Source organism: Amia ocellicauda, chromosome 1 (genome assembly GCF_036373705.1).
Source record: "Amia ocellicauda isolate fAmiCal2 chromosome 1, fAmiCal2.hap1, whole genome shotgun sequence".
Taxonomy (NCBI): domain Eukaryota; kingdom Metazoa; phylum Chordata; class Actinopteri; order Amiiformes; family Amiidae; genus Amia; species Amia ocellicauda.
Genome location: NC_089850.1, coordinates 28,738,060 through 28,763,772, shown reverse-complemented (window position 1 = coordinate 28,763,772; position 25,713 = coordinate 28,738,060). Strand labels below are relative to the sequence as shown.

The 25,713-nt window shown below is 39.2% G+C and overlaps 1 protein-coding gene across 2 annotated transcripts in view; it reads right to left on the bottom strand.

The window, feature by feature from the left end:
* Window positions 1–1,217: 1,217 nt before the first annotated feature.
* adgb (androglobin) overlaps window positions 1,218–25,713 on the bottom strand; it is an 89,521-nt gene continuing 65,025 nt past the window's right edge. Inside the window, exons 25-36 of one of the 2 annotated variants that reach the window (XM_066700861.1) lie at window positions 24,094–24,228; window positions 23,353–23,506; window positions 21,892–22,079; window positions 21,452–21,627; window positions 20,687–20,865; window positions 18,401–18,512; window positions 9,160–9,350; window positions 7,932–8,087; window positions 7,339–7,447; window positions 6,423–6,543; window positions 4,721–4,904; window positions 1,218–3,546 (exon numbers count right to left, since the gene is read on the bottom strand). In XM_066700861.1, the coding sequence (XP_066556958.1) occupies window positions 3,352–3,546; window positions 4,721–4,904; window positions 6,423–6,543; window positions 7,339–7,447; window positions 7,932–8,087; window positions 9,160–9,350; window positions 18,401–18,512; window positions 20,687–20,865; window positions 21,452–21,627; window positions 21,892–22,079; window positions 23,353–23,506; window positions 24,094–24,228 (1,900 nt within the window). In that variant the 3' untranslated portion in view covers window positions 1,218–3,351. The remainder of the gene's footprint in view (window positions 3,547–4,720; window positions 4,905–6,422; window positions 6,544–7,338; window positions 7,448–7,931; window positions 8,088–9,159; window positions 9,351–18,400; window positions 18,513–20,686; window positions 20,866–21,451; window positions 21,628–21,891; window positions 22,080–23,352; window positions 23,507–24,093; window positions 24,229–25,713) is intronic. The other variant, XM_066700869.1, reaches the window with a different exon arrangement.

Here is a 25,713-nt window from a genome sequence, read left to right as displayed (position 1 = left end):
GCAGGACGACTCATCTGTTAGTCTCATTGAGTGGGAGACGTACGGTAACTCTGAGGTACAGCTGAGGTTGGCTGTTGAGGATGTTTAGTCACAAGTCATGTGAAACAAAGACACCTCCAATGTCAGAAGCAGTGTGTAATTAACTGGATTGTATCTAAACGATTAAAATGCTGAAGTCGGTCACGATCTTCTAAAAGCCCATGATATGTATTACAAACAAAATGTGAAAAATCTCATGACAGAGGGATGGGATGACACATACATGATATACATTATGTAACAAGGAGCCATTAAAGATGACATCCAGGGCTCATGTTGTTAGTTATCGAGGTCACTTAACAAAAGGTTAGATATTCTTAGAGACTGTCAGCCCACATTACGGAGTATAACTTCTGGGGCTTCATAGATACCAGAGAATGCTGCGATTAATGTATAATTGCTGCCATTTGCTCTGAAATAACTTCCATTATTATTTTTACAAGCTACTTTCTTTCTAAAGATTTCACATAATCTTCCCTTTGTCTACAGAAAGTATAACAATAATATTTGGTGCGATTGGCATTTAAAAATAAAGGACAATTGGTTTTATTTCAACACCACTATAATGAATCAGCAAGCGTTTTGAGTTTATTTTATTTACTCCTTGCTGTAGCTCAACACAGTGGGCTCTCTCATCTTATCTCCCAGCTCTATAATTATATTGCTTTACACAGACAGAAGTAGAATGCTAATATCCTTACAGTTATTTCATGCTTTTAAAAAAACCTCATATTATGCTGTCCCGTCATCACATGAATAATGTCATACTAGGTAATCTGGGTACCAATAATATTAAAACCAATCCTCATTTTAGCAAAGTACCACCTGGCTATCTTAATAAACACCATCCACTGAAGTGCCAGTCAGAATTCGATCTGACATCACCGCAGTTTCATAATGCTCTTTGGCACTTGGCGCCGGTGCAGCAGAAATCATCTTTGATCTTCGAACGCCATGGCAATCTGTCGCAGAGGCTTTCCAACAGCAATACATTGCCTGTCTCCAGGTTCTTTCCACTTGCCCAGGGATATCTGTGAACCTGCTTTTCATGTCAAGTTGGAACACTGGGGGGGGAAACACACACAAGATGACAACAACAAAAAAAAACACAGCCTGGAGAGGCTCAATTATACCCCCGTCGGGTCTCAGGTGTGAAATAAGGTCCTACACAATGAAGAAAGGAATTGCATTATTTAATTGGAGTCTCAAGAGGATTTTATACTTGTATACTAAGACAACATTAAAAATCTACAAATTACACATCCCATAATTTGTTCAGAGCCTACAAATTTGAAAATACAATATCAAACCTGTAGTCACACACATGAGTTGCACGTGTGGAGAGGGACCAGTTTTTGGAAACTTTTACTGGATATTAAATTAAGGCTTGATGATGCTGTTGGCGAAATATTAAATCTTTCAGCTTGACTAAAGTCACAGACTACATCCTACACAGCGCTTCACAGAGGCCAGTGAGCGACTGGCAGGCTTAAAGAGGAGAACGCCATGCGAAACGTGCATGTGAGGACATATCTTCTGGAGAAGAGGGCAAATTGTTAGCTGATCCAGGCCTTGGCTCCCCCTAGGCCTTCAAACATTTGTTAGCATCGCATAAAGCGGCTTTCTGGACACACTCACTACATTGGTCATTGTGTGCAACTCCTGAAATTAGAGGAAAGTAGAGGATTGAGCTGATGCTGCCCAACAGCTCTTCTTGTCTTGTTTGCCCTTCATCATCCTGCAATAGCTGCCACTGTGCCAGGCAGGGTATGCCACCTCTCTCCTGCTTATGGTGAGACTATATAAGAAGCGCTGCTTCGTTCTCTCCTTTGCTCTTATATAGTCTCACCATCTGATTTTCACATCGTCTAACATAACAGTTTGCATTTCCCCCCAATTCTGCAATAGAGCCCTGCTGGATGTCTCTGAGGTCACACAGAGAGAAAGTGTGAATTGGATGGACGATGAATCTCAATTATGTTCATACCTTAAGGGAGGTCATCTCTAACAAGGGCAGGTGGTTTCTTGCCTGTGCTGCGTAAGTGCTTCAGATTGATGGAATATTCAGTGTTTCCCTGGTATTGGTTTTATATTAGCGCTTTCTGAGGTGCGACCGACATTACAGGAACACCGACTAACAACACAATTGCTGTCAGACGACCTTGCACTTAGTGCGGCTGGTGTTTAGATCAGGACTGGATCAGTGTCTGAGGAAAGATTTTTCTATTGATCTGGCCATGCTTCGCACAAGTGGTGCCGTTCATATGCACCTGAGCAGCCGTGATCAGAGATATCTAGGAAGTTTATTCAACAACTCCAACAAGAAAACATGACCATGCTATGTTCTGATGAGGGATGTCAATTGTGTTATTTAGACAAATCATTATATTATAACTTGTGTAGTAACCTAAATGTTTTTTTGTATTTACTTTTCACTGGATGCCCCTAATTTAAGCAGTTTACTGCCTTCTATGGAAAAAGGTATCAGTAGGAATATGGTAACTGTGTTTTCTGTGTTAATTATATGGAGAGATGCTGCTAAACAGAGGGCCATATATATAACTGAGGAAGTAGCAGAATAATGTCTTCAGTACTAAACTGCCTTCTATTTTATTCCTGAAAATAGTTGTCATCATAATGCACCACTAGATGGCACCACAGTCATTTTAATGAACGCTGTGTCTGAGGTCAAACATCTTACTGGAAAAAATACAATAAAACAAACAAACAATCACCAATCAAACAAACCAATAAATAAGCCCATAATTCTATAATTCTCTATATATACCTATTTATTCTATAAACTACTGACAACATTTCTCCATAATTCCAAATAAAAATATTGTCATTCAGAGCATTTATTTGCAGAAAATGACAACTGGTCAAACTAACAAAAAAGCTGCAGTGTTGTCAGACCTCGAATAATGCAAAGAAAATAAGTTCATATTCACTTTTAAATAACACAATACTAAAGTTTTAACTTAGGAAGAGTTGAGAAATCAATATTTGGTTTAATAACCCTGATTTTCAATCACAGCTTTCATGCGTCTTGGCATGCTCTCCACCAGTCTTTCACATTGATGTTGGGTGACTTTATGCCACTCCTGACACACACATTAAAAAGTATCAAAGCAGAAACGGGTTTAAAATTCTTCTTTAAAACAAAGATAATTACATGGATTTGAAAAACAATCAATTTTACTGAGAACCAATATTTTTAATTAACATATGAACATGGTGATGCTCATTAGAGACGGGTATTACAGCCAATCAAACGTGAGAACCGAATGGTGACACTGGTGGTGAGGTGCTCTACTTCTTCTTGCCGGCACTCTTGCCTGGTTTGGGGCTCTTCTGCGGTGCTGCGGGGGGCTTCTCCAGCTCCACCTGATGGGCCGCTCCCTGAGCTGCTTCCTCTTCCTGCCTCCTGTGCTCCGCCTGCAGCAGCTTGCAACGGTACGCCTCCCGTGCCACCAGGATCCTGCGCCTGCTCTCATCCAGCATCACCTGATCACGAGGGACACATTTTAACAAGTTTCAATGCTTCACTAAATAAACGTGGGTTAATTCCTGACACAGGGAGGCATAATGCGTAAATAAGTCCTAAAATGGATGAAGTGATCTGGATCTTGTTTTTCCATTACAAAAAAAATACCCTTTCTTTATGTATAAATATTCTCAATGGTCCCACACAGCTGGTTTTGCAATTCCACCCCACCCACTCTTCAATTGATCAGTTTAAAACCAGCCATTCATTTTCTTCCTTTACACACTGCAGTTTCGAATAGCTGCACAGTTGCCCAGGACATATGACTACTACACACATGGGGGCTTCCAGGCATCCAGCCAGGTCCTTTTAGCTCTGCAGTACCAGAATGAGCTCAGCAGGGCTTTTTCCTCTGAGATGGAAGGATTAATTTTATTAACACTGATGGTAGCAGATCATCACCATTTGACAGGTGAGGCACAGGGATTTTGAAATATTACTCCTTTAAATATGTTTAAGACCCCAAGTTTCACTCAAAAATGTGAGGAAGCTGATTTAGAAGAAAATAACAGTACTGACATTCCCTTCCTCATTGCCAATTTCCACATTATTTCCAGTACCACACTGAAAATCTGAAAAGCATGTATCTGACACTCTTATGCAGAGCGCGTTACTGTGGGTTTCACATAGACTGGCCTAATTGCCGAGTGGGGCTTCAGGTTGTTTCCCATGCAGGGTGATTTGGATCAAGCTTGCTGCATAAATGATTGTCTCGACACCTGATTGCAGCACCTTGTGTACTTTCAGTCAGCTTGACTGCAAAGCTCTGTGGATGATTACAGGGCTGCTGTCTGAATTTAATTTTCATTATTATACAATATAAAAACTAATTTACTCCAGATTAGTGTGCACTGTTGGGGGAAACTAACACACATAAAAATAAATCAGGATATAAATTAGCTTATGAAATGCACTATAGTATATGATTGATAGAAGACTATTCATCATATCCAATGTGTTGACACATACTGAACCCAAGATGAGTACAAATTAAAATAAGGAATATCATATTTTAACACATTTTTGGTATTTGTTGGTTCAATGAACACGGTTACTGTGTATTCCCATTGGTATGACTCAAGAACTGTTTGGATTGGTCAGTTTAATTGGTCAGTTCAATCCACCGTTTCTCACCTGCAGCTGCTCATACATCTCTAACTGCTGTTTCTTCAGGTACTTTCTTGATCGCTGCTCCTGTTCTCTGCGCTCTACTGCCAAGGCCTGCATCTGGCGGAACCTTCGAATCTCTTCAGATTTCTGTCTCTCCTGTTCTGCGGTTACAGATTCATCTTTCAGCACGGACTCTGGTTTCGATTTCCTAGAAACATAAAATAGTAATATATCAAAAACATTGTAACAATAATAATACAAATGAAATCACTCACTAAATCAAAATCCTAACCCAGTCTTTTTATGCCTAAAAGAAAGAAGCCTATGACAAAATCAAAAGCTGCCACCAAGTAAAGGTTGGTCATTTATAATTATTGGATTGGTCAAAGTAATTGATTTAATTCCTGCCATTGTATCTGATATTGATAACAAGAACAAACAGCAGAAAAACTAATCCAAAAAGAGTTTTGATCACCAAAAGGGGGTATATTAGCGTGACTGACCTCTGCAAAAATGAAAAAGGGATTATTAATAATGAACAATAACCTTTGTAATCTGGTGGTGAGGGGGCATTGCAGACTAATTTTACTTCCATGGCATAATTGACTCTCCTTCTATTATCCTGTTACATGGTGTCAGCAATCATAAGATAAGGGTGAGAAAAGGTTATCTCCAGGGGAGTATACCTGAAATAGCTTTTTAATGAATGCACCAAAATATTATCATTTTAAACCTAGTAAATTTGTTTTTTTTAAATGCACAAGGGAGCCACATCTTTAATTCACCATTCTGTGGCACGAGAGCCTGACACAAACACAGGACCTGTACTCCATTTTGTTACTGTGCAGGAGAGGTCTGATAGAGGCTTTTCAAAATGGTGTAGGAAGGTCAAGACAAATCTGTACCTTCAAACACGTAGTTAATAAGAGATGCTATAGCCTTTGAGACTGAATGGAAATCCGTTTTAGGAGGATGAAAAGTATACGTGTAGGGTCTTATGCAGTAAAAGGAAATGGAGCGCTGCGATGAATGCACAATGTGGTGCCATGCTGATCTGAGTTATGATGCAGGAATCTGAGGAGCAGCTAGCTTCGGTGAAAATGGAGACAGTGCCCTGGCCAGCATCCAGGACACAGGAGTCTAGCACAGGCAAGATGATCTTGTGACAGTTTCATCCAGATCTGAATTCCAAATACAGCTATACCGAAATAAATGGGTTTCTGGAGTCAGTAACCGAATGAATAAGTAATTAAAAAAAATGTGTTTTAATAGGGAAGCTATTAGTTGGAAAGAATACATATTTATAAACCACAGATTGGAACATTTACATTCATGGCCTAGCACTTTAACCCCAGCATGAATAATTAGACACTAAAGCTGAAGAACAGAATTTGTTCCTTCAGATTTCCCTGAAGAAAATGCATGGGTGATTTCATAATTCGCCAAGTGGCTGGGCCTGAAAGAAGGTCAACATTCACAACGTCACAGTGGGTGTTTGCTCCCTGGGGGTTGGCAAATGAGGCTTCACAATGTAATTACTGCACTGTGAGGAGCAGCCAGTGACAGGTGGTGGCACTAAAATGGTCTGGTTCAGAAAGCAGGTGTTTATTCTAGTTGGTGGTGTGTGTAGATGTGGGTTGACTTCACTGGAGGGGGGACAAAAACATCCTTGAGCAATTATGATCACTTAAAAAGACACACTAATGTATGAGCATTACTTCCAGACCTGATGAAAGGAGTGAAATCCATGGGGACCTGTCGGTTGGTCTGAGAGGAGGCCCTTCCCTGCTGAATAGCATCACAAGGTGTTGGTGTTGATGGGGTCTCCGGTGAGGGAGACACTGTAGCTGTAGGAATTCAAAAGGAATCATATATATATATATATATATATATTGTTACGAGAAATTAATATATATGTATATGTTCTTATAAAACATGCCCACTATGCTTACAAAGCAAATCTGCAGAGTAATGCAAATACTCTGCATTTCTTCACAAATCAGATCCTAACATGTTATACATTCTTTGCTTTCTATCATATGCATTGTATTGACCAGTCACTATAGCTATATTAAACACATAAATTGAACAAATAAACATCAGCTTTGGCATCTGCCTTGCACAACTGGAATTAAGTAGCAGTAGTAGTAAATAATCATTGCTATCAGACTTAATCTCTTTAAGAACTTTCTTCATCACAACCAGGATGGACCTACTCTCACTGCCATATAAATAAAGAGCATGTGATCCCAAGAATAACACTTCTTGATCCTCTAAAGGAATTTGCAAAAACCGCAAGATTGTATATCTCAGTAGGTCAAAGAAAGGCCATAGTGTAAAATTGTATTTGTAGAGATAGAAGGATAAATCACTGTCTCAGCTATGATTTTAAAGCCGGATTAGCCTGTTTATCCACTTTCCCACTTTTCTAATAAAAAGATTCAAAACCTACACTGTGTGAGATCTTGCTTTAGATAAATACCAGTTATATGTTCTTCTGAGACCGGATCATAATCATAAAGAAACACATTTTTAACTAATTCTCCTGTTTTTCCAAGCATAGCATCTGTGCCAGAAATGTACAGAACACCATAACGAAATCAACAAGTGTGAGTAAAACAAAGGGTACAAAAACCCTGCACCTCCTTCTCCCTCCACCGCAGTGATAAGTACCCCACCCCCATCAGCAGGGACCTCAGGATTGACTTTCTGTAGGTGCTTATTAATGAACTGCAGACGGGACTGCATAGCCTGTAAAATAACAACAACAAAATGTCAAATAAATGTATCTTCCAATTGCAATTTACAAAACTGTTTTTCACAACGTGTTTCCTGCACCTTAATGGAAACCCACAATCAAGTATTTGGAATGTCATTTATGATTGATGGGTAGGTCAAAGTTTTGAGTACACAACTGAATAAAATGTAATGGCTTCAGTAGCAGTATTGTGTGTCTCAGATCCAGTACAATACCTCTCTTCCCAAGACTATATTTGTATTATTTATGTATTAATTTTACCAGATATAACATCATTAATGGATATAGTGTAAGATTATTCAAAACACTGGGCTAAACCATTTTGGATCACTATGTGGCATTTTACAATGACTGAAGTAAAGTGGTCTTGACAGTAGCATTCAGATACCCTAATGTTTATGACAACCATAAAATAAAAGCTCCCGTACAGCAACTACATACCATAAAGCAAATAAACGAACACACAGAATGAAATACCTTGATAGACCGTCCAGGTTCAGCAGTTTCCCAGGCTTGCTTCATGGCCCTGATTTCATCCACTCGTTCTCTATCTTTTCTGACATCTATGCTGTCTGCGTCATTGCTGTCACTAACAACTCGAAGAATCCAGGATGGTTTACTGACATCCAGGGCCTAAAGTTAAAAATCACCACCGAAAGGACCATATTGTTCAATTGAATTTGTTTAGTTGTACTCCACAAGGCAGTCATTCTGTCTGTTGGGTTTTAGTTTACTAGGTTTTTATTTTATTTTATACATAACAGACACATTCTGAAATAATAGAAAGTAATACCCTGCAATGAAAAGTCTATTGGTTCTCATTCCAATCCTTCTCTAAGCAGTTATTACACGATGAGTCCCCTCGAAAAATACAGTCAAAAGAACTGACAATACAAATGGCTTGTGTAACATTTTGCATTGGCATATTTGATGGGTAGGGTGTAATGTAGATTTTATTTTCTTCATAATACACCAGCATAACCTTTCAAAGTACAGAAGAGACAAGACACAAACCATCCTGAAAAACAGGATAGGTGAGAAATGCATGTATAGCAATAATAGAGAGGCTTTTAAAGAAGTTCTCTACCTAAACAGGCATAAAATAAAGCCTAAACAATATTAAAACAAAGGAAAAAACTTCCTATCAATGTTACTACATGGATGAATTCCATTTAAAATAGTTTTCACAGTCAGCAGGAAAATTGATTGAACTTCCTGAATTTCTGATATGAATAACTGATTGCTTGGGCTGTATTGCTCATACCCATGTACTCAAAGCATACAACTTATCTGATCACACCCCTGTCAGTCAAGCCCATGCATGGAATGTATTACTAATTAAGCCATCGGGCAAACTTTTATTTTTCTTTCTGGCACCAATTTTACCTTGCATGTTTATATTTTAAAAAGTACGAATTACCTGTTTGTTTTCATTTTGCAAATAAATGTACGTGGACTGAAGACACATGTACAGACATCATGGAAGCAGAACTTAAGTGGGATATTTTGCATTGGCTATGTGCTCAGTAGCAATGAAAATATTTGCATAGTTTCTGAACTTTAACAACTACTTTCAGTAGGGAACATATAATCATCTCTTAAGGGATACACTCCAGCACGAAAAGTCACATTAATTCAATTAAGAATGAAGACAAGTTGGCTTTTCTTCCTCTCTTCTTGAAATGGCAACACAGAGCTGGCCTACCTGGGACTCTGGCCTTGATGGAGGTCTGTCTTTCTCCTTGCCAGACTTGTCCTTTTCAGATTTCTCAGCAGGCTTGTCCTTTCCCTTTCTGGAGGATTTGGGTGTTGATGCCCTAGCAGATTTATTCCCTTCACTAGTGTGCATCTCCACATTTATTGGGGTTGTGGATTGTTCCTGCTTCTCCCCATAAACTGTTGAAACAATAGATGGACTTGATTTTGTTACAGTGCATCATCTAAATACTAATATTGTTTTTATACATGTCCATTAAAATGATTCGTACATCAAAAAGCTTCTAATAAAATATACACTAAAACATTGAAATGGAGGTGAATCATCCACATTAGGGCAGAATAAGACACTTAATTAAGCTCCATGCCATGAAAATGTGTTTCATGCTTGCTGACCTGAAGTCTAAAGAGTAAGTATTTGCCTCATGAAGGGCATGAGTGGACATTTGACAGGACAAGTCTGTGCTGAGGGAGATCTCCAAGCTGCACCTCAGATCTCTCCACAAAGCTGCAGCTAAAGAAGAGCACTGTCACCTCCAAGTGCTCGAAAGCCCCTTTGTTGTCTTAACAATGCTGTGGAGCCGTTGGAATTGGTAAACAAAAAATGCATCAGCTTCTCAGCTGCCAACAGCTTAAAAAGGGAAGTACATCACTACAAAAAGCACTGACTATGCAGAACACCTATTCATTCCCATTCATGTATCCTGTGCATTCAAATTCCTATTCAATTTCAATCATGTGTCTGAGAAAATAATTAGACAGGTTTTTACAAATACATATATAATTGTGGTCATGTTGCTGCTTCTTGAGGTGGCCTTCATCTTGAGAGTGTTGTTTGTTCAGATCTCCTTTGGAACTAGAGGTTGGGCTTAGGATAATTAATACCAATAGCAATTAAACAGATAACATCAAAGGATGGTAAATAAATAAATGAATTGAAAGGAAACTGAACAAATTCTCACAATAAAATAATGAAGGCTGAGGTAGAATAATAAACTGTATACTTTTCTTATTGATACATACAACCTATCTATCCATCTATTGATCTAATTCTGGGATCTTTTGAGCCCCAGGCACGACAAATGTGGATTTGTTTTAATGAATTTGTGCATATTTTTAATTTGTAACCATGTATACAAATAATGCATGATGTTGCTTTGTAATTCATGTGCAAGGTTTACCAAAGCACAAGACACATCACTCTTGCGTATTTTCTTTCTTTCTGCTGTGGTATCACTGGGGTGCCATAGGAAAGCAATTTGTATTAACCTCTCTTCATTTGAAATAGCCAATAAGTCAACTCGGCCAACCACTCAAACTCATGCTTCTTTAGGACAGATGAAACACACGTTGTCAAAGCCTTCAGCTATTTTGTTCGCATTGGATGCCAGACAGAGGCTTTAACTGGATAGCCTACACAGGAAACCACAACCTGCTTATTTTACTCTGCAGTCTTACTGTGCATATAGAAGGACACAGCCCTTTCACAGTGTTCAGACTTATAGGCTGATGTCAGTGGTTTTTAGCTTATTGTAAGCCACCCCCTTGGAGCTCCTGATTATAGTCCGCTAGTTACATAGCCTGGATTTCAACTGGCAAAAACCAGTCCATAAGACCTATCCTGACCTCTGAGAGGATGTTTTCATAGAGCAAACCCCCCCAAGATACTTTTAACCTTAATGCCTTAACCTTAATGCTAAGATTTGTGAACATGCAATTTGAATAAAGAAAAAAAAGCTGAGTTATCTTCATGAAGAGGCAAATTCTGTTTTTTGTTGTTTTTTTCCCAAGCAATACTAATAAACATTCCTGTGACAGGCTCAGTCACATCGGGGACAGGGAGGACCCATAAGTGTTGTAGTATAAACAACAAACAAGAAAACATCATCAACAAAACTGCACACTCTCACTTTGAAGAGCAGAGGAACAGAAGGAGCACAATGGCCTAGACAAGATATGACAAACTGAACTGAAACAAACTAGGATTGAAACTGAACCAAAACTGAACTACCCTGCTTTAGCCTGGCCTTTTAACAGGGTTGGAGGTGTTTCCCTCTTGTGTCAGACCAGCTGACTGATCACTGGATTGTAACTCCATTATCATGCTAGTCACTCACCCAATCACATCAAGAGCCATGTCATGAATTATGGATGGAGCAGCCAACCTACCCAGCTACACTGAAGTAACTGTAATTCCCTTTCAAATCGAAAGATAGACATTTCCGAATGGGAAGAGCATTCTGACCTGCCAATCAGTGAAAATATGTACCAAAGATGCCCAATAGGGCAGCTTTGCGAGCAGGGCTCCTACTGACTTTGACAAAACCTGTTGACAAACCTCGACTGAAATCGACGTTCGATTCGACAGCATCGAGGTAGACAGTATTTCTTATGAGGGGTTTGGCGAAGTCCTCCTACTCCAGGAATTGTCCGTATATAATCGAAGGTCTGGACGAGGAAGACATCAGGACAGATTTCTTGCTGTCCAGGATGAAGCCTAAAGGGGCGTTTCATTGGTGCTCCGGGTGCCAGAGCAAGTTGCAAGACCTGGGTTTGCAACGTGATCAAGATTGAATTACACAGGAAAGTTAGAAACTTGCTCAGCCAATCAGATGAGAGCTATATCAGACGCAAATCTAATACAATACATAATGATAATAATGAAAATATGATGTGTAGAAATAGTGTGTTTCACCAATCAACATGATTATAAATCTTTCACAATTACTAATTTGATCACAAAGCCCATATTGTCGGCTATATTTAATATATTCAGTAGACTATAGCCTATCACATAAACTGCAGGTCTGACAGTTGGAGAAGAACGCATTTATAGTTCATTCATTTTGAGGAGTTTAACTGCTGAAACGCCATATATGTATTTAATTCAAATATTTAGTTACAGATAAGAACGGATACGCAGGAGAAATTCACATACGCACAGATGTGTGTATGTATGTTCTAGTGTTAAGTGTCTAGCCAACTATAGCAAGACAATATAGATTTGCACATACAGGATGCAATTTGTATTTGTGTGTGCATGTGCATTTAGTTTCTGTGACATCATTAATAGTATGTAAATTTGCATCCATACAATCATAGGTGCACCATAGAAAATGGGTTTAGTTTTCTCTAGATTGCAATGTGTTAATGTGACACTGCCCCTTATGGATGTGTCAACCTTACGTTCAAGTATGTTGGCAGACACCTATGCGAACTTCTGCGAACAAATCCCGCACATGTACGCAGAGACGAAGAGGCAGAAGTATAACTTAACCTTAATGTGCTGTTAGGCAAAGAACCCCATTGCAGGACCCTGGATGCTATTCTCAAGAAAGCATACTCCGCCGAAACTTCAGTGTTCCGGGCAGCAAACGCACATCCTAGTCCTCTACATGGGACACCTGATGCAGGGCCGGTTCTAGACATTTGTAGGCCTTAGGCAAAATTTATGTTGGAGGCCCCCCTCTTGATTGGTGGACTGGTGTAGACGAAGCGGGTCGGGGCTCCCCGCCCGGCTCCAGTGCAGCGGAGTGTTAAGCCCTCTATGCTAACAGACTGGGACTCCTACCAGAGGAGGATTAACACTATACTACTTTTACCGAGGGGTTACGTCACTTTGTAACGATCTCATTATGACACGATTGAGCCCCGTTACACTGCATATAGGGATGTTACGGTTATGGAGGCCCGAGGCCCTAGGCAATTGCCTACTCTGCCTATAGGTAGCGCCGGCCCTGACCTGGCGGGTCGGATGAGGAAGATGCGGAGGAGCTGGAGCTTGTGTCTGCATATATGACAGATTTGCTGTTCGAGTGAGGGAAAGCCATCGGGAGATCCTTCGGAGCCATGGTAGCAGCCCGACACCATCTATGGCTCACGTAGGCCAAGCTCCAGGACACAAAGAAGTTGGTGCTTCTTGAAACTCCTATCACCACCGGCCAGACGATTGGTGAGACGGTGGATCTCTCGATTGAACGGTCACCTAAGGCTAAGGAGACAGCTTTGAAATATGCGGATCTCCAGCAGACTAGGAGGCAGACATAACAGCGCCAGTGGAGCCAGCAGCAGCCCAACATGCAGTGGCTGAGACCAGCGCAGCCTCCTCCGAGGCCACAACAGACCAGTGGCCCGCAGACTGAACAACACCGCCGAAGTCAGCCGCAGGCGAGGGCTAAGAATAGGCTCCGGCTGGAGACCTAAGGGGTGGAGAGATCCTCGGCAGCCCCCTGTGAAACCGCAGGAGTGTCCCTGAAGGGACGCAGCCATTATCACCACCTCCACCAACCCCCAACAGACCAACCAGACTCGACCAATGGCAAGCCTGCACTCCTGGGTGCAAACGACGATGACCCATGAATACGCCATCGAATACGTCAGGGGGTGCTGACCAATACTGTTGGATGCCCTGAAAAGGGCGAAAGCTCTGTCACAGGAAATCTCTGTGATGCGGGAGAAACAAGCGATACGACTAGTGGCCGCAGAGGACTCTTGAGCAGGCTTCTACTCAGGATACTTCCTAGTGCCAAAGAAGGAAGGAGGCTTCAGGCCCATTCTCGACCTGAGAGGCCTCAACATGTTTCTGAAGAAAATAAACTTCTGCATGTTGACTGCACAGCATATCCTTCAGTCTGTCCAGCCGGGCGACTGGTTCACTTCAATAGACCTCAGGGATTCTTACTTCCACGTCCCCATCCTCCTAGCGCACAGGAAATACCTGCACTTCGCCTTCCAAGGCCAGGTGTACGAATTGAGTGTGCTGCCATTTGGCATCTCACTGGATCCCCGCACATTCTCAAGGTGAATGGACTCAGCCTTGGCACCCCTCAGGACAAAGGGGATAAGGATCCTGAATTACTTGGCTGGTGTGCGAAGACTCCAAGCTTCAAGCGGAGAAACATACAGCAGCCATATGTCACGTGACTGCACTGGGTCTCGCAGTTCACACAGAGGAGGCTTGGGAATGAGGATAGACTCTTGGGACATGCTTGCCTATCTATCCATAGACAGAATTGAGTCATTGGAGAACTGTCTCACATCATTCAGAAGGGCATCGACTCTCCAACTAGTCAAGTTTCAAAAACTGTTGGGGCTGATGGTGGCCAACTCAAATATTCTCCCCCTGGGACTCATGCACATGCGTCCATTACAAAGGTGGATAAACGCTAACAGGCAACACCCAGCGAGAGACAAACACCACCCATTGACAGTGACTTCAACATGCTGGCAGGCACTGTCCTGGTGGAGAAATCAGAACAATCTGCGCCTCGGATCCCGCCTCGGATGCCTGCACAGACAGGAAGTCATCACCACAGACACCTCAGGTACAGGATGGGGCGCTGTCTGCAATGGGATGGGAGTCAGAGGGATGTAGAGTGGTGAACTGGTGTCTAGCCAGTCATCCTGTGCTTCCTGCATCAGCTGCTAGAAGATGGGAAATCTGCATCCACATTGAAGGTATACCTGGCTGCCATCTCAGCATGCCATGATAAAATTGACAATGTCTCACCAGAAGCCCATTTCCTGGCAACCCAATTTCTGAAGGGTGTGAGACATTTGAGACCAGCAAAAAAGGACACAATTCCAGCCTGGGACTTGGAATTAGTTCTGCAAAGACTTAGCAGTGCTCCCTTTGAACCCATTTCCACAACGAAGCTCCGCTTTCTCTGGCTCAAGGCAGCCTTCCTTGTAGCGATAACGTCGACAAGGAGAATTAGTGAAATTCACGGCTTGTCCATGCATAAAGCCTGTCTGATCTTCTCAGGAAGCAATGACAGAGTCACTCTGAGGACAAACCCAGTGTTCCTAACTAAGGTCATGTCGGCATTCCACATTAATCAACCGATTGTCCTGGAGTCTTTCTACCCCCCTCCACAAACATCGGATGACGACCGCAGACTACACACACACTGCCCTGTGTCTCGACAGTTCTGGTATAGTCTTACCATTCAGTAATGGCTGTCTTTCGATTTGAACGGGAATTATAGGTTATTATCATAACCCCGGTTCCCTGAAAAACAAAGACAGCCATTACCCTTCAGGGGTCGCTCAGCCAGACAACCATCCTGATGAAGAAATGGCAGGCAGCTGCAGTCAGGAGGAGACTTTTCACAGACACCAGGGGCGGGTCTTCCTCCTGCCAGCAGGGCCCCTATTTGGCAGCTTTGGTACATGTTTTCACTGATTGTCAGGTCAGAAGGTTCTTCCCATTCGGTAATGGCTGTCTTTCTTTTTCAGGGAACCAGGATTATGATAATAACCCATCGTTATTAGCACTTACCTGAGATATGTGAGTTCTAAAGGAATCAATTTAATCTACAGTTAGGGTGGCATTTTGCCTTGGCACCCAACATGCTTTAATACTGTATTCCAACATATATTCAGGATATAGTCTGGCTGTTGCTTGTTAAGTGTTAAGTGATCATCCTAATTGTTTTTTTGCCTACTAATGCACATATTATGTCATTTTAGCATCATTCTTTCTCTGTGATATTGAACCATTTGTCAGAACAGACAGTAGTGCACAGGTTTTTTTTTCAGTCTTCAATTTAAATAGTCAAACAGTAGGCTGCTGAAAGTTAAGGTTATGTTGTGTTGTTTTATGTACTAGACATGGTCTTTTACATACTAGATGGCAGTGTTGCACCATAAAAGTACACATTTAATTATATGAGGGCTTCTATCATTACTAAGCAATGCATTACTATGAGGTATTTTTCTCATACTACATTACTGATGTTTTGAAAATGTATTTCATACACAAATTAAGAGTTACGGGATTTTCACGTTAACGCGATTTATATATGAACATCCAATCAGAAGATTCAATTTTGAACACAACTCTTGCATATCTTGAGGGATTAAAACTATATCTATAACTTTGCATGGTCCTAAGCACTGTCATTTTGTATGCTTAGTATGCTTAAGGTGACAAGGCTGACATTATTAATTTATTTCTGATATCGTAATTGTTTAAGACGTAAGATGCCTGCAATAGATGGCACTGTTTTCATATCCTACAATGCTGAGGGAAGTGTTTTAAAATAGTATATATCTTTTCCACAGCATCAAAAGCATGCGTGCATTTTCAGTGTTAACAGACTTCTCTGTTCATCTGTGCCATTTTAGGAAGGGCTCAGTTTAAGCTTGTTAGGGACTTCCATTTTCTTCACTCACATAATTCATGAAGGCTAATTTCTCTAGATTCACTGCAATATAAGGGCACATCTATTTACCTGAGTGTGTCTTCCATCCTGCTGGCCTTTTCATGTTAAACAGAAGGAGATTAGTAGAAATGCATGATGGAGAGATGAGGTGCAGAAAGGGAGGAAATGGTTTGTAAGGCCTCGACATGTGAGTGGGCTCTCCACACACTGAATCACAGGGTCACTCATGAATCTCTGTACACTGCTTAGAGATGCAAGGGTCTGGACTACAGGAGCTGACTTGAATGATTGTATGTAACCTGATTAATTGAGGGCATTCAATGACGTCAGCAGTTACTTCAGAGAAGAGTGAAAAAAAAGGGCAGCATTAATTTACAGCTCACTGATCCCAGACAGTTGAAGTGTACGACACCGACACAAACACTTCAACAGAAATGAACTGAGTGACAGTGAAGAGTTTGCACATCTCCTGTCTTGACTTTTTTACATTTTCTCTATAGGCTGAACCAGAGTTCAGCAACCCCTAAAAGATTCCAATGCTAAATAAGTGTAGTTTATTGAACAACATTTCTGAAACTGAAAGAATCACTGAATAACACATTTCGAAAGACAGGTGTGAATACTTTCAACTAACAACTGTATATGTGGCCCAGACCAAATCAAAACCCACGCACAAAATGCCAATTGAAAACACAGTCCTTAATGGCAGCTTTGCATTGTGTCAAATCCTTCAAACAAAAGTCCGTTGTCCATTATTTCAATTGTTATTTGCAAGTAGGTTGATGATTTGATTTGGTCTGGGCCTCATCTGTTCGTGTCTAAATACTGACATTTTGGAAATCATGTGAAGTGCATTTAGAATAGGATTTTGAGTCCTTCTACCACTTTAAAGAGTGGCTATAGACAATTTTTTTCCAGATGGTTTTAAGTATTTGAACACAGCTCACGCCACTAGGGGGCAAAAGCTAACTTCATTGAATTTGGTACTGACCCACTTTAGGTTGATGATTACCTAGATCAGGGTCTAGTTCCAGCATTTTCAGTTTTTTTCTGCAAACCTTATAGATTAACATGTATTTGTAAAAGTTTTAGTGGGTCAGTTCTGACAAGTTCATCCCATGCACTCTTAAACATACATGTATGAAGTTTGGGTGAAAGATTTATCCTGACAAGGTTTCTTAAAATCAATAAATACCTTTTTCAATCCAAAACAAAAAAAAGTAAACAGTACCCCTTTGAGTCAGATGAATAATAGCAATGCATAATTAACCAATGAGAGGTGTACAGGTCAAGGAAATCGAATTGCATGTATGTACAAGTAACACCTCTTTAACTTAAAAAATGAAGTACTAAATTGGTTACATATTTAAACATGAAAATATTTGACTTCCATGTGTGGTATTGTTTCAATATGTATATTTTAATTTTAAATGTAATGCTTTGCTTTAAATCCCTAAGATATCATTCCCCATGATGCAGTGCATGGCACTCAGTTTACAGCAAGCGTAGTTGAATAAGAGGCACTTTAAATCTCAAAGTACACACTATAAGAATAATAGACAAATATATTATACAAAACATGATTTGGACGCAGGATAAATACTTTTTTTTGTGTGATTTCTGCATAGCAAATGTTATTATCGTATTGAGGCTAAACAAAATACAATTTATTGTCCAAATAAACACATCTCTAATCAATAAAACAGCCAGCTTTAACAAACAGCCGGCAGTTTCCACTGGAAACCAAGTATGGTGCAGTAATTCAGTTGTATTTGTCCCGCATATAAAAATGTGTCTTCTAATGGATTCTAATGAGTGAAGCAATGCAAAAATAATGGGGCGGAGAACATATTTGAAAAGATCTTCAAAAATACATTCAGTACAAATAGAATAAACATTGTATCTGCATTTTGTCTCTATCTTTTATCACAGCTACAATGACATAATAATAACATGTAAAACATTAGACACAGCAAAACAGCAGAGATGGTATGTACAGAAGTGAAACTGTAAGTATTAATGCTCAATGTGAAATTCATGCCATTGCTGTCTTTACAACTGTACCTTTTAGATCATTTTTCTCCATTTCTTTCAGCACTTGCACAAAGGCTAGCTGGGAATCGTCAAGGGCCCAGCTTCTCTGCAGCACCACAGCTTGCACAATATACTTGTGGCTCTGTGTATAGACATAAACGGAGCAACAATAAGCAGAGGAAAATAACTCTGGGCATAGCTAATAAACAACATGTGGAGGCAGTGGGTCAGTGCTTGTTCAGGACTGACCAGTATTGGAAATAGCTCATTAGGCAGAAAAGATGTAACTACTAATTAACTAATGACAACCACATGTATTCAGAAGAGGTAATTAAGGCCTGGGTGTGCAATGAAGAGCAGCATCCTTAGTTCCACATATGACCTAATCATATGTTTTCATGAGTGGGTTTTTTGACTGGGACATTGTAAAGGCCATTGTGAGACACCTTTAAAAAGTGGGGTGGGGAGGTATTATGAATTAACAATGTGTCAAGTAATGTGGCCAAATAATTTGCAGATCTGCAGATTTGCATGATCCATGAACCCAATCTGACTTCATATACTGAACTGAAATTTAAACCCCTTAAATTTAGGATGTTATCATTTAACAATGTTGTTTGGGGATCACCTGACCATGTAGGGCTCAATATTGGAAGAGTGTATATTGTGTAGGCAGAACACTGTGGTTAGGAGGCTGCTGGTATAACTGGTTTATATAAAACTATGACTATAATATTAAACACCTTTGTTTACTTATTAGGATCCACACATAATATGATTCCGAAAACAGTAGAATTGTGAAGGGCAATATGAAACCATTTATCAATGCATATATGCACCAATTATTTTGGAGGCTATCAAAAGCCTGTGACCTTGTTTTTGCATCACAAATGCAACATTTCTTTATATATCTTTGTTGAAAATGCCTACAACTTCGATCACAATATTGAAATAGTAAAAATTATATTAATAAATTAGTAATCATTGAGAATGTATAATTTCTGAAAGGAGGCTGTACAATAAAAATGCATCTGCATTAGAGGACGCAAGATCCTGTTCTCCATATGCCTGCTTTTGGTACATTCAGAATGAGCAAGATTCAATTGCATTCATACTGGAAGGGCTGTTCTTATTTGGGAGCCTAGAGGACAAATGCATATTTATTAATTAATCATAATTGGGCAAATGGCAGCTGTAAATTTAATCTCAACAGAAACGAACATGGATAACATTACACGGGTCTGAGAAACCATTATCAGGATGTGACAGAGTGTGACGGATCATTATTAAAAAGAAATACAGTATATGTACCAGGAGCCTGAGGAAATGTGTAGTTGTACAAGTATCCCCAAGGCTTTTCACCCACTTTGTCTCATTATACTACATTGGATGTACAATGCTCCTGGCACAGTTAAGCAATGGGACAAATGTAAATTTGTAAAGTCAGTCTAGATTCCATTTCTAGGAAAGTCATAAGGTTGTATGGGTGTGATTGGATTTGTTTTTTTAAGATAATCATTTGCTGCAAAGCTTGGTCACTTTAGCTGAAAAACGAATTGATCCAAGAAACAAAAAATAACCTTGCAGAGAATGGGTATCCTTTTTCACATACAACTTTCCAGATACTAATTTGAGTCCCTATAGGCAGTTTAAACATGCCCTTTGATTTGGTAAAAAAAAATAAAGCTAATATATAAATAATGCTAATATATAAATATATACATATTTCTGACTAGATGTATTTTAGTTTCAGTCAGCAAAGAGTGTTGTATACAGAAACCTCACTGAGAAAAGATCACTGAGACTTGGTGCAAATCTAGTGTAACCAATGCCTTCTTACAAAATATCTTTTTCACACCATTTTGAATAGACAGTTAGACTGAAGGACACACAGTCCTTCTTCACATGAGACGCCACAGTGGGAATAATTTGTCACTGTAAGTCATTGTCTGCAAAGGATTTGCAACATAGTATTGAAACTCACAATTTAATTCATGATTATGTTAATTTGTCCAAATACTTTTGAGCCCCTAAAATTGGGGGGACCACATATAAAGATTAGTGTAATTCCTACAACATTCACCCCATTGGGATGTAACTACCCTCAAATTAAAGATGAAAGTCTACACTTAAAACACATCTTGAGTGTTTCCTTTCAAATCCATTGTGGTGGCGTACAGAGCCAAAATGATGACAATTGTGTCGGTGTCCAAATATTTATGGACCTAACTGTAGTTGCAAAGCCATGTATATCACAATAATACATATGAATAAAGAACATAAAAAATACCAAGCCTTTGTTGGCAAACCTCATACCACTTGTTTTCCAGGTTGCAGGTCTGTTGTAGAAGGTGGTCTACTGGTGGTCTCCTCGTCTCCTGGGGCCTGGGATAAACTTTGCAGTTTGGCACTTTTCTGGCTGTTGGCAGAGGTGGACCATTCTCTCTTGCTCCCCCCTGAGTGACTTTGTATCTGTGTACATTTACTTGTTGATGCTGTTGAAATAAAAACATAGTCAAAATGGCGATGGGGACAAGCAGACATAACATATAGTAAAATCAAACAATACTAATACAACAACAAAAACTGAAATATTTTATTATTTCAGATAAAAGTTTATTAGTAAATGGACTCACTCGACCCAGAAACCCTAATTCAATATTTTCTGTTGAATCTGGACATATTTTTATGAGGCCCAAGCTGAAGCCATCTCCAGTGAAGTTTCTGTATTCGTTTTATACCGACACTCTCTACATTGCATTTACATTTGTAGTCAGACTAATTTAAATATCCTTCCACATATAAAGGGAAGAAAATGGTAACCCCATTTAGAACTGTTAGAATGTTTTAACTATAACTTCAACTTTACTTAAAATTAGATGTCGAATATGCTTAGGCTTGAGGCAGGGACGTGACTTCAAATCACAAAGTCACCACTGTCAGTAAATATCAGCATGGGGATGATAGGAATCTTGCTCACATTGCTGGTTTTAGGTTCCAAACTGACAGCTGATTTACATATTTATAAAACATATATCTTAATATAATAATGTATTAATGAAAGGATAAGGATTGACTTACAGGTTGGCCAGTCATTAGGGAAGAATTTGAAAGCTGGAATCACAACATGGCCTTTCCCAGTATTGCTTGCTACTTCTTCCTCGCTGTCAAGAATCTGTAGTTTAATGTACACATCTGGGTTGGAAGTCTGTATTTGAACAGTGGCACAAAGATCTGCTGTGACCTTCACTGAATACCTATAAAAAATAAATGCATATATTTTAAGAACAGCAAGAGCCTACATTCTGAAAAATGTACAAGATACCCTAAAAATAAAATGAAACACAAAACGATTACCTGTTGAAATTGAAAAGCCAGAAAAGTCATAACTGAATGCCTGGGAATTTAAAAACGATTTACACAGAAGAGGTTTTATATTATCAGTCTTGCATTAAAAGATAAAAAAGATCAACAGTGAATCATTTTTAGTAGCAAACATATGGATATATCGAAATACGCACCTACAAATTCGATTTCTTTCATTGGGTACATAATAATCCTTAAATTCCTTTATGGCAAAATTGTTGTTTGAAGGCTCCCTGTTGAGAACTGGCAATGGGAAAAATGATCCAACAAGTCGCATCCTCCACTTCCCAGCTGCCAAGGGTGTGTCTCCACTGTATGCCTCTGCCATGAAGGTATAACCTTTCTACAACAAACGACCAGTTTAAACATTGGTTAAACAGACAGAATGCTTTGGTAATATGCTCAACAGGTGTAAGTTGACCTCTGATGAAGAATAAATACAGAAGTATGTGAAAGTATGTGCATGTAACTGATGGCTATTTGCTTTTAATACTATGTGCCACACACTGACCATGTAATTGAGAGCATAAGCATGAACAAAATTGCACAGCAAAAGACAAACACAACATCATGGGTGAGGGAAAAGCACACGAGAAGGAGAAACAGAAAAAGCAGCCTGTGAATTGTGTTGCTTTTTAGCACAGTGATTAAATAAATAAATAAATAAATAAATAAATATATATACGAAGGTGTGAGAATTTGGATTATGTATGCTCTGTTTGAAAGGTTCAAACTATGATACTCGGTTAAGGATGTTGTGAAAGAGACAGAAGTCAACAAAAAAGGGCAAGCATTTATATCCTTATTTGATGGAAGGCCATATTTTTTGACATCTACTATTATTTTTTAATCCAGAGCTAATACATCTACTGGAATTTAATGTAAAATAAAGGTAAATAAATGCCTAATCAATATGAGCACAGGATATACTAGATAGGTACACACAATGGCAAGATGCAGGGATTTTATCTGTGCCTAATGTACTGACTTGCTTGAACCCATTACAATATGCAATTGTGACATGATTTCCTAGTCCCCTTGGGTAATGTAGCTGGAGGAGGAATGGGGAATGGGCGATACAATTTCAAGAGGTTTTTAATGTTTTAACAGTTTTCATAGTTTGCAATGCATTTCCTTGATATTGGCTAGATTGTGATTTCAAGTCTCAGTAGATCACAACAGACAGTGAATAAATGGGCTTTAGCAAATTTGCTGGGGGCTGGTTGATACCATTCACAACACAAGGATCCATTAAAGCAAACATCAAAGGCAGATCCTTTCTTGGTAAATTTGTACACTGGAGGTTTTGTTTTTTTCCAACCATGAGCAATCTGAAAAATGACCTGCTATATGTAGTTTTATGAAAGCCTGCTGGAGTAACTTGATGAAAAATATTGTGTGACCACCAGTGACTTTAGCAGGTATCGACAGAACAATTGAAAAATAAGTGGATTAATCCACTAGAGCTGAAGTCCACTGGATAATATGCCAAGGCAATACATTTTTATTGCTAGCATTCCAGAGTGCTATATCTTAACTAAGACAGTAGTCATGATATAGGCCTTTTCAAAATATAATCTGGGAAACAGAGGTACTGTAAAAAAAAAGGCAACAACCTGGTTCTTTCTGTACATATAGGGTTCCACTTTATGAAAGACCCTGGGAATTTCCTCGCCGGTATCATTGTCAACGACATGAAGAATGCAGACTGGGATGGAGGAATACACCTTCGCAACAACCACCATGTCTTGAGAAACAAAAAACACCTCCCTTTGGAAATAAAAGGGAGAGTATTCAAAATACATGAGTGTTGAAATCAAGAGTGATCAATACTGTGTAACTCACACACACAGCATGTCCAATATTCAATCTAATAGTATGTCTCGGAGTAACATTTTAAGACATACTGTATACCATAGTGCTGATGGGGTTAAGTCACAGTTCACAGTTTCTTCATGTAAAGAAATAATTGCTGTTTTCATCAATAATACAATATTTGCAAAATGTGACTATTATTCAGTTCCATTAATCATTGTCATAGATGTGAAAGAGCCTCTCATGTATAATCATGATATTTGTATGCACTGTATGAAAATAAAACTTCTTGCCTAACAATTAGGAGACACACACATATATATGCCGTATAGTAATAACTTAAATGAAAAAAGCTCAAGCGTATGTCAGCAGCCAATAACAAACCTATATCTTGGATGTGGCTGGTCCCTTTTTATGATATTTTTTATTACTTAATTTAATTTGTGTGCAATGAGACACTTATAGTTTATTGGATTGTCACATACAGCTTTATTATTGTTGATTTGTTTGGACTACAGCTTTAGTGCTGAAGACTCTCATACCTGAAAACAACAAACCAGGAATTAGGCGGCTGATCTTGATAAGAAACCAAATAATTGGCAAATGACATCCTGGTCCATTCATCTTTGGTGCATGGATAGAGTGTAGCTGATTTCTCACTGTTTATGAACATGTACCTATATGTCATAATAAAGATAAGAACAAATAACAAGTGAAAAATATTGCTCAGCCAGGTGTTTTATACATGATAATAACACAACACAACACAACACAATACTCAACAATATTCCTTTAATGGTTATGTAGTGTAAATCTTAGTGCTCTGAGTTTATTAACTGTATAAATGAACTGTGTTGTTTTTTATTTTCCTCATAATTTATCAGTGTGGGCCAACTTGAAGCAATGAGATGATACACAGCACCAGAAAAAAAACAAGACCAAGTCCAGAAACAGCATATCATCACCATCAGCCTATATCGATCCAGTGCTGGATGAAGGCCTCCCAAAGTTGTTTCCACTTGCTTCGTCCAACAGACTCTTTTCCATGTCACGCCTGCAAAGCCATCTTTTATGTGGTCATTTTCTAGGTATTTTTCTAATCTATTGGTATCCATTAAATAGCATCCTTTGACAATCTTTTATCTGTTCTTCTTGCAACGTGTCCAGCACTTTGCCATGTTAACATTCTCACTCTTTCAATTATGTCACATATTTTGGTTTGTTCTCAGACCCATTAATTTCATTTTCTCTCTCGTTATTCCAAGCATACATATTTCCATGCTCATTTGTGTTATTCACAGTTCCTGTATCATTTTTGCATTAAGTGACCAGGTTTCACAGCTATAAGTGAGCACTGGTAGTCTGCATTGATCACTTACTTTTCTCTTCAGGCAAGTGGGTAGATTTCCTGTCAACAGCATGCATTCTAACCCATTTTTACTTGATTTGTGAGGTTCATGATGTCGATTGGCTTGTTTGGTTTCTTCATCAGTCTTATTTTTTCCACTTTGGAATTGAGATGCATTCTGCACTGAACCATTCTGTGGTGGCTTTCAGTATTTAATTTGTTTAGGGCCGTGCAGTCTTTATTATACGTTTGTGGTTCATTAAGATGTCATTTATTTAAACTTTTACACCATTAGGACTTCTTCAAGTCCTTTTTCTTGATCTTTTTTTTCTACAGTTGTACATAGCCAGGGTCAGAAGACTATGGTAGCCTGTTTGTACCCAGTGATTTTTAGCACCTTCTGCTTTCATACTGCCTTGACTGCTGCCTTCGTCTGTGACAGTCTAGCTGCCAGGGACTGAGGGTCTTTCATTTCATTTAAACATCATGGGGGTTTGTTAGCCATAACTCACCACGTTGGCCAGATGGGTTGTTGAGTACCTCTTTAGATAGATTTGTTAATTAGGTGTTTTACAACTCTTGAATAAAGTTGTATTTCACCTTGTATATCAATATAATTACCACACCAAGGTAGATTGTATTGAATTTAGTTCAATAACTGAAAATGGATGACAAGGAACAACAAGCTGATTGATATCAATAAAGGCCCCATCTCAGCTGAAATGTTTCCCAGTTTCACTCTAAGCAGTCATACATCCACCTGATATCAATTAATTAATAAACAGCACATAAATGCATATGATATGCATCTCAA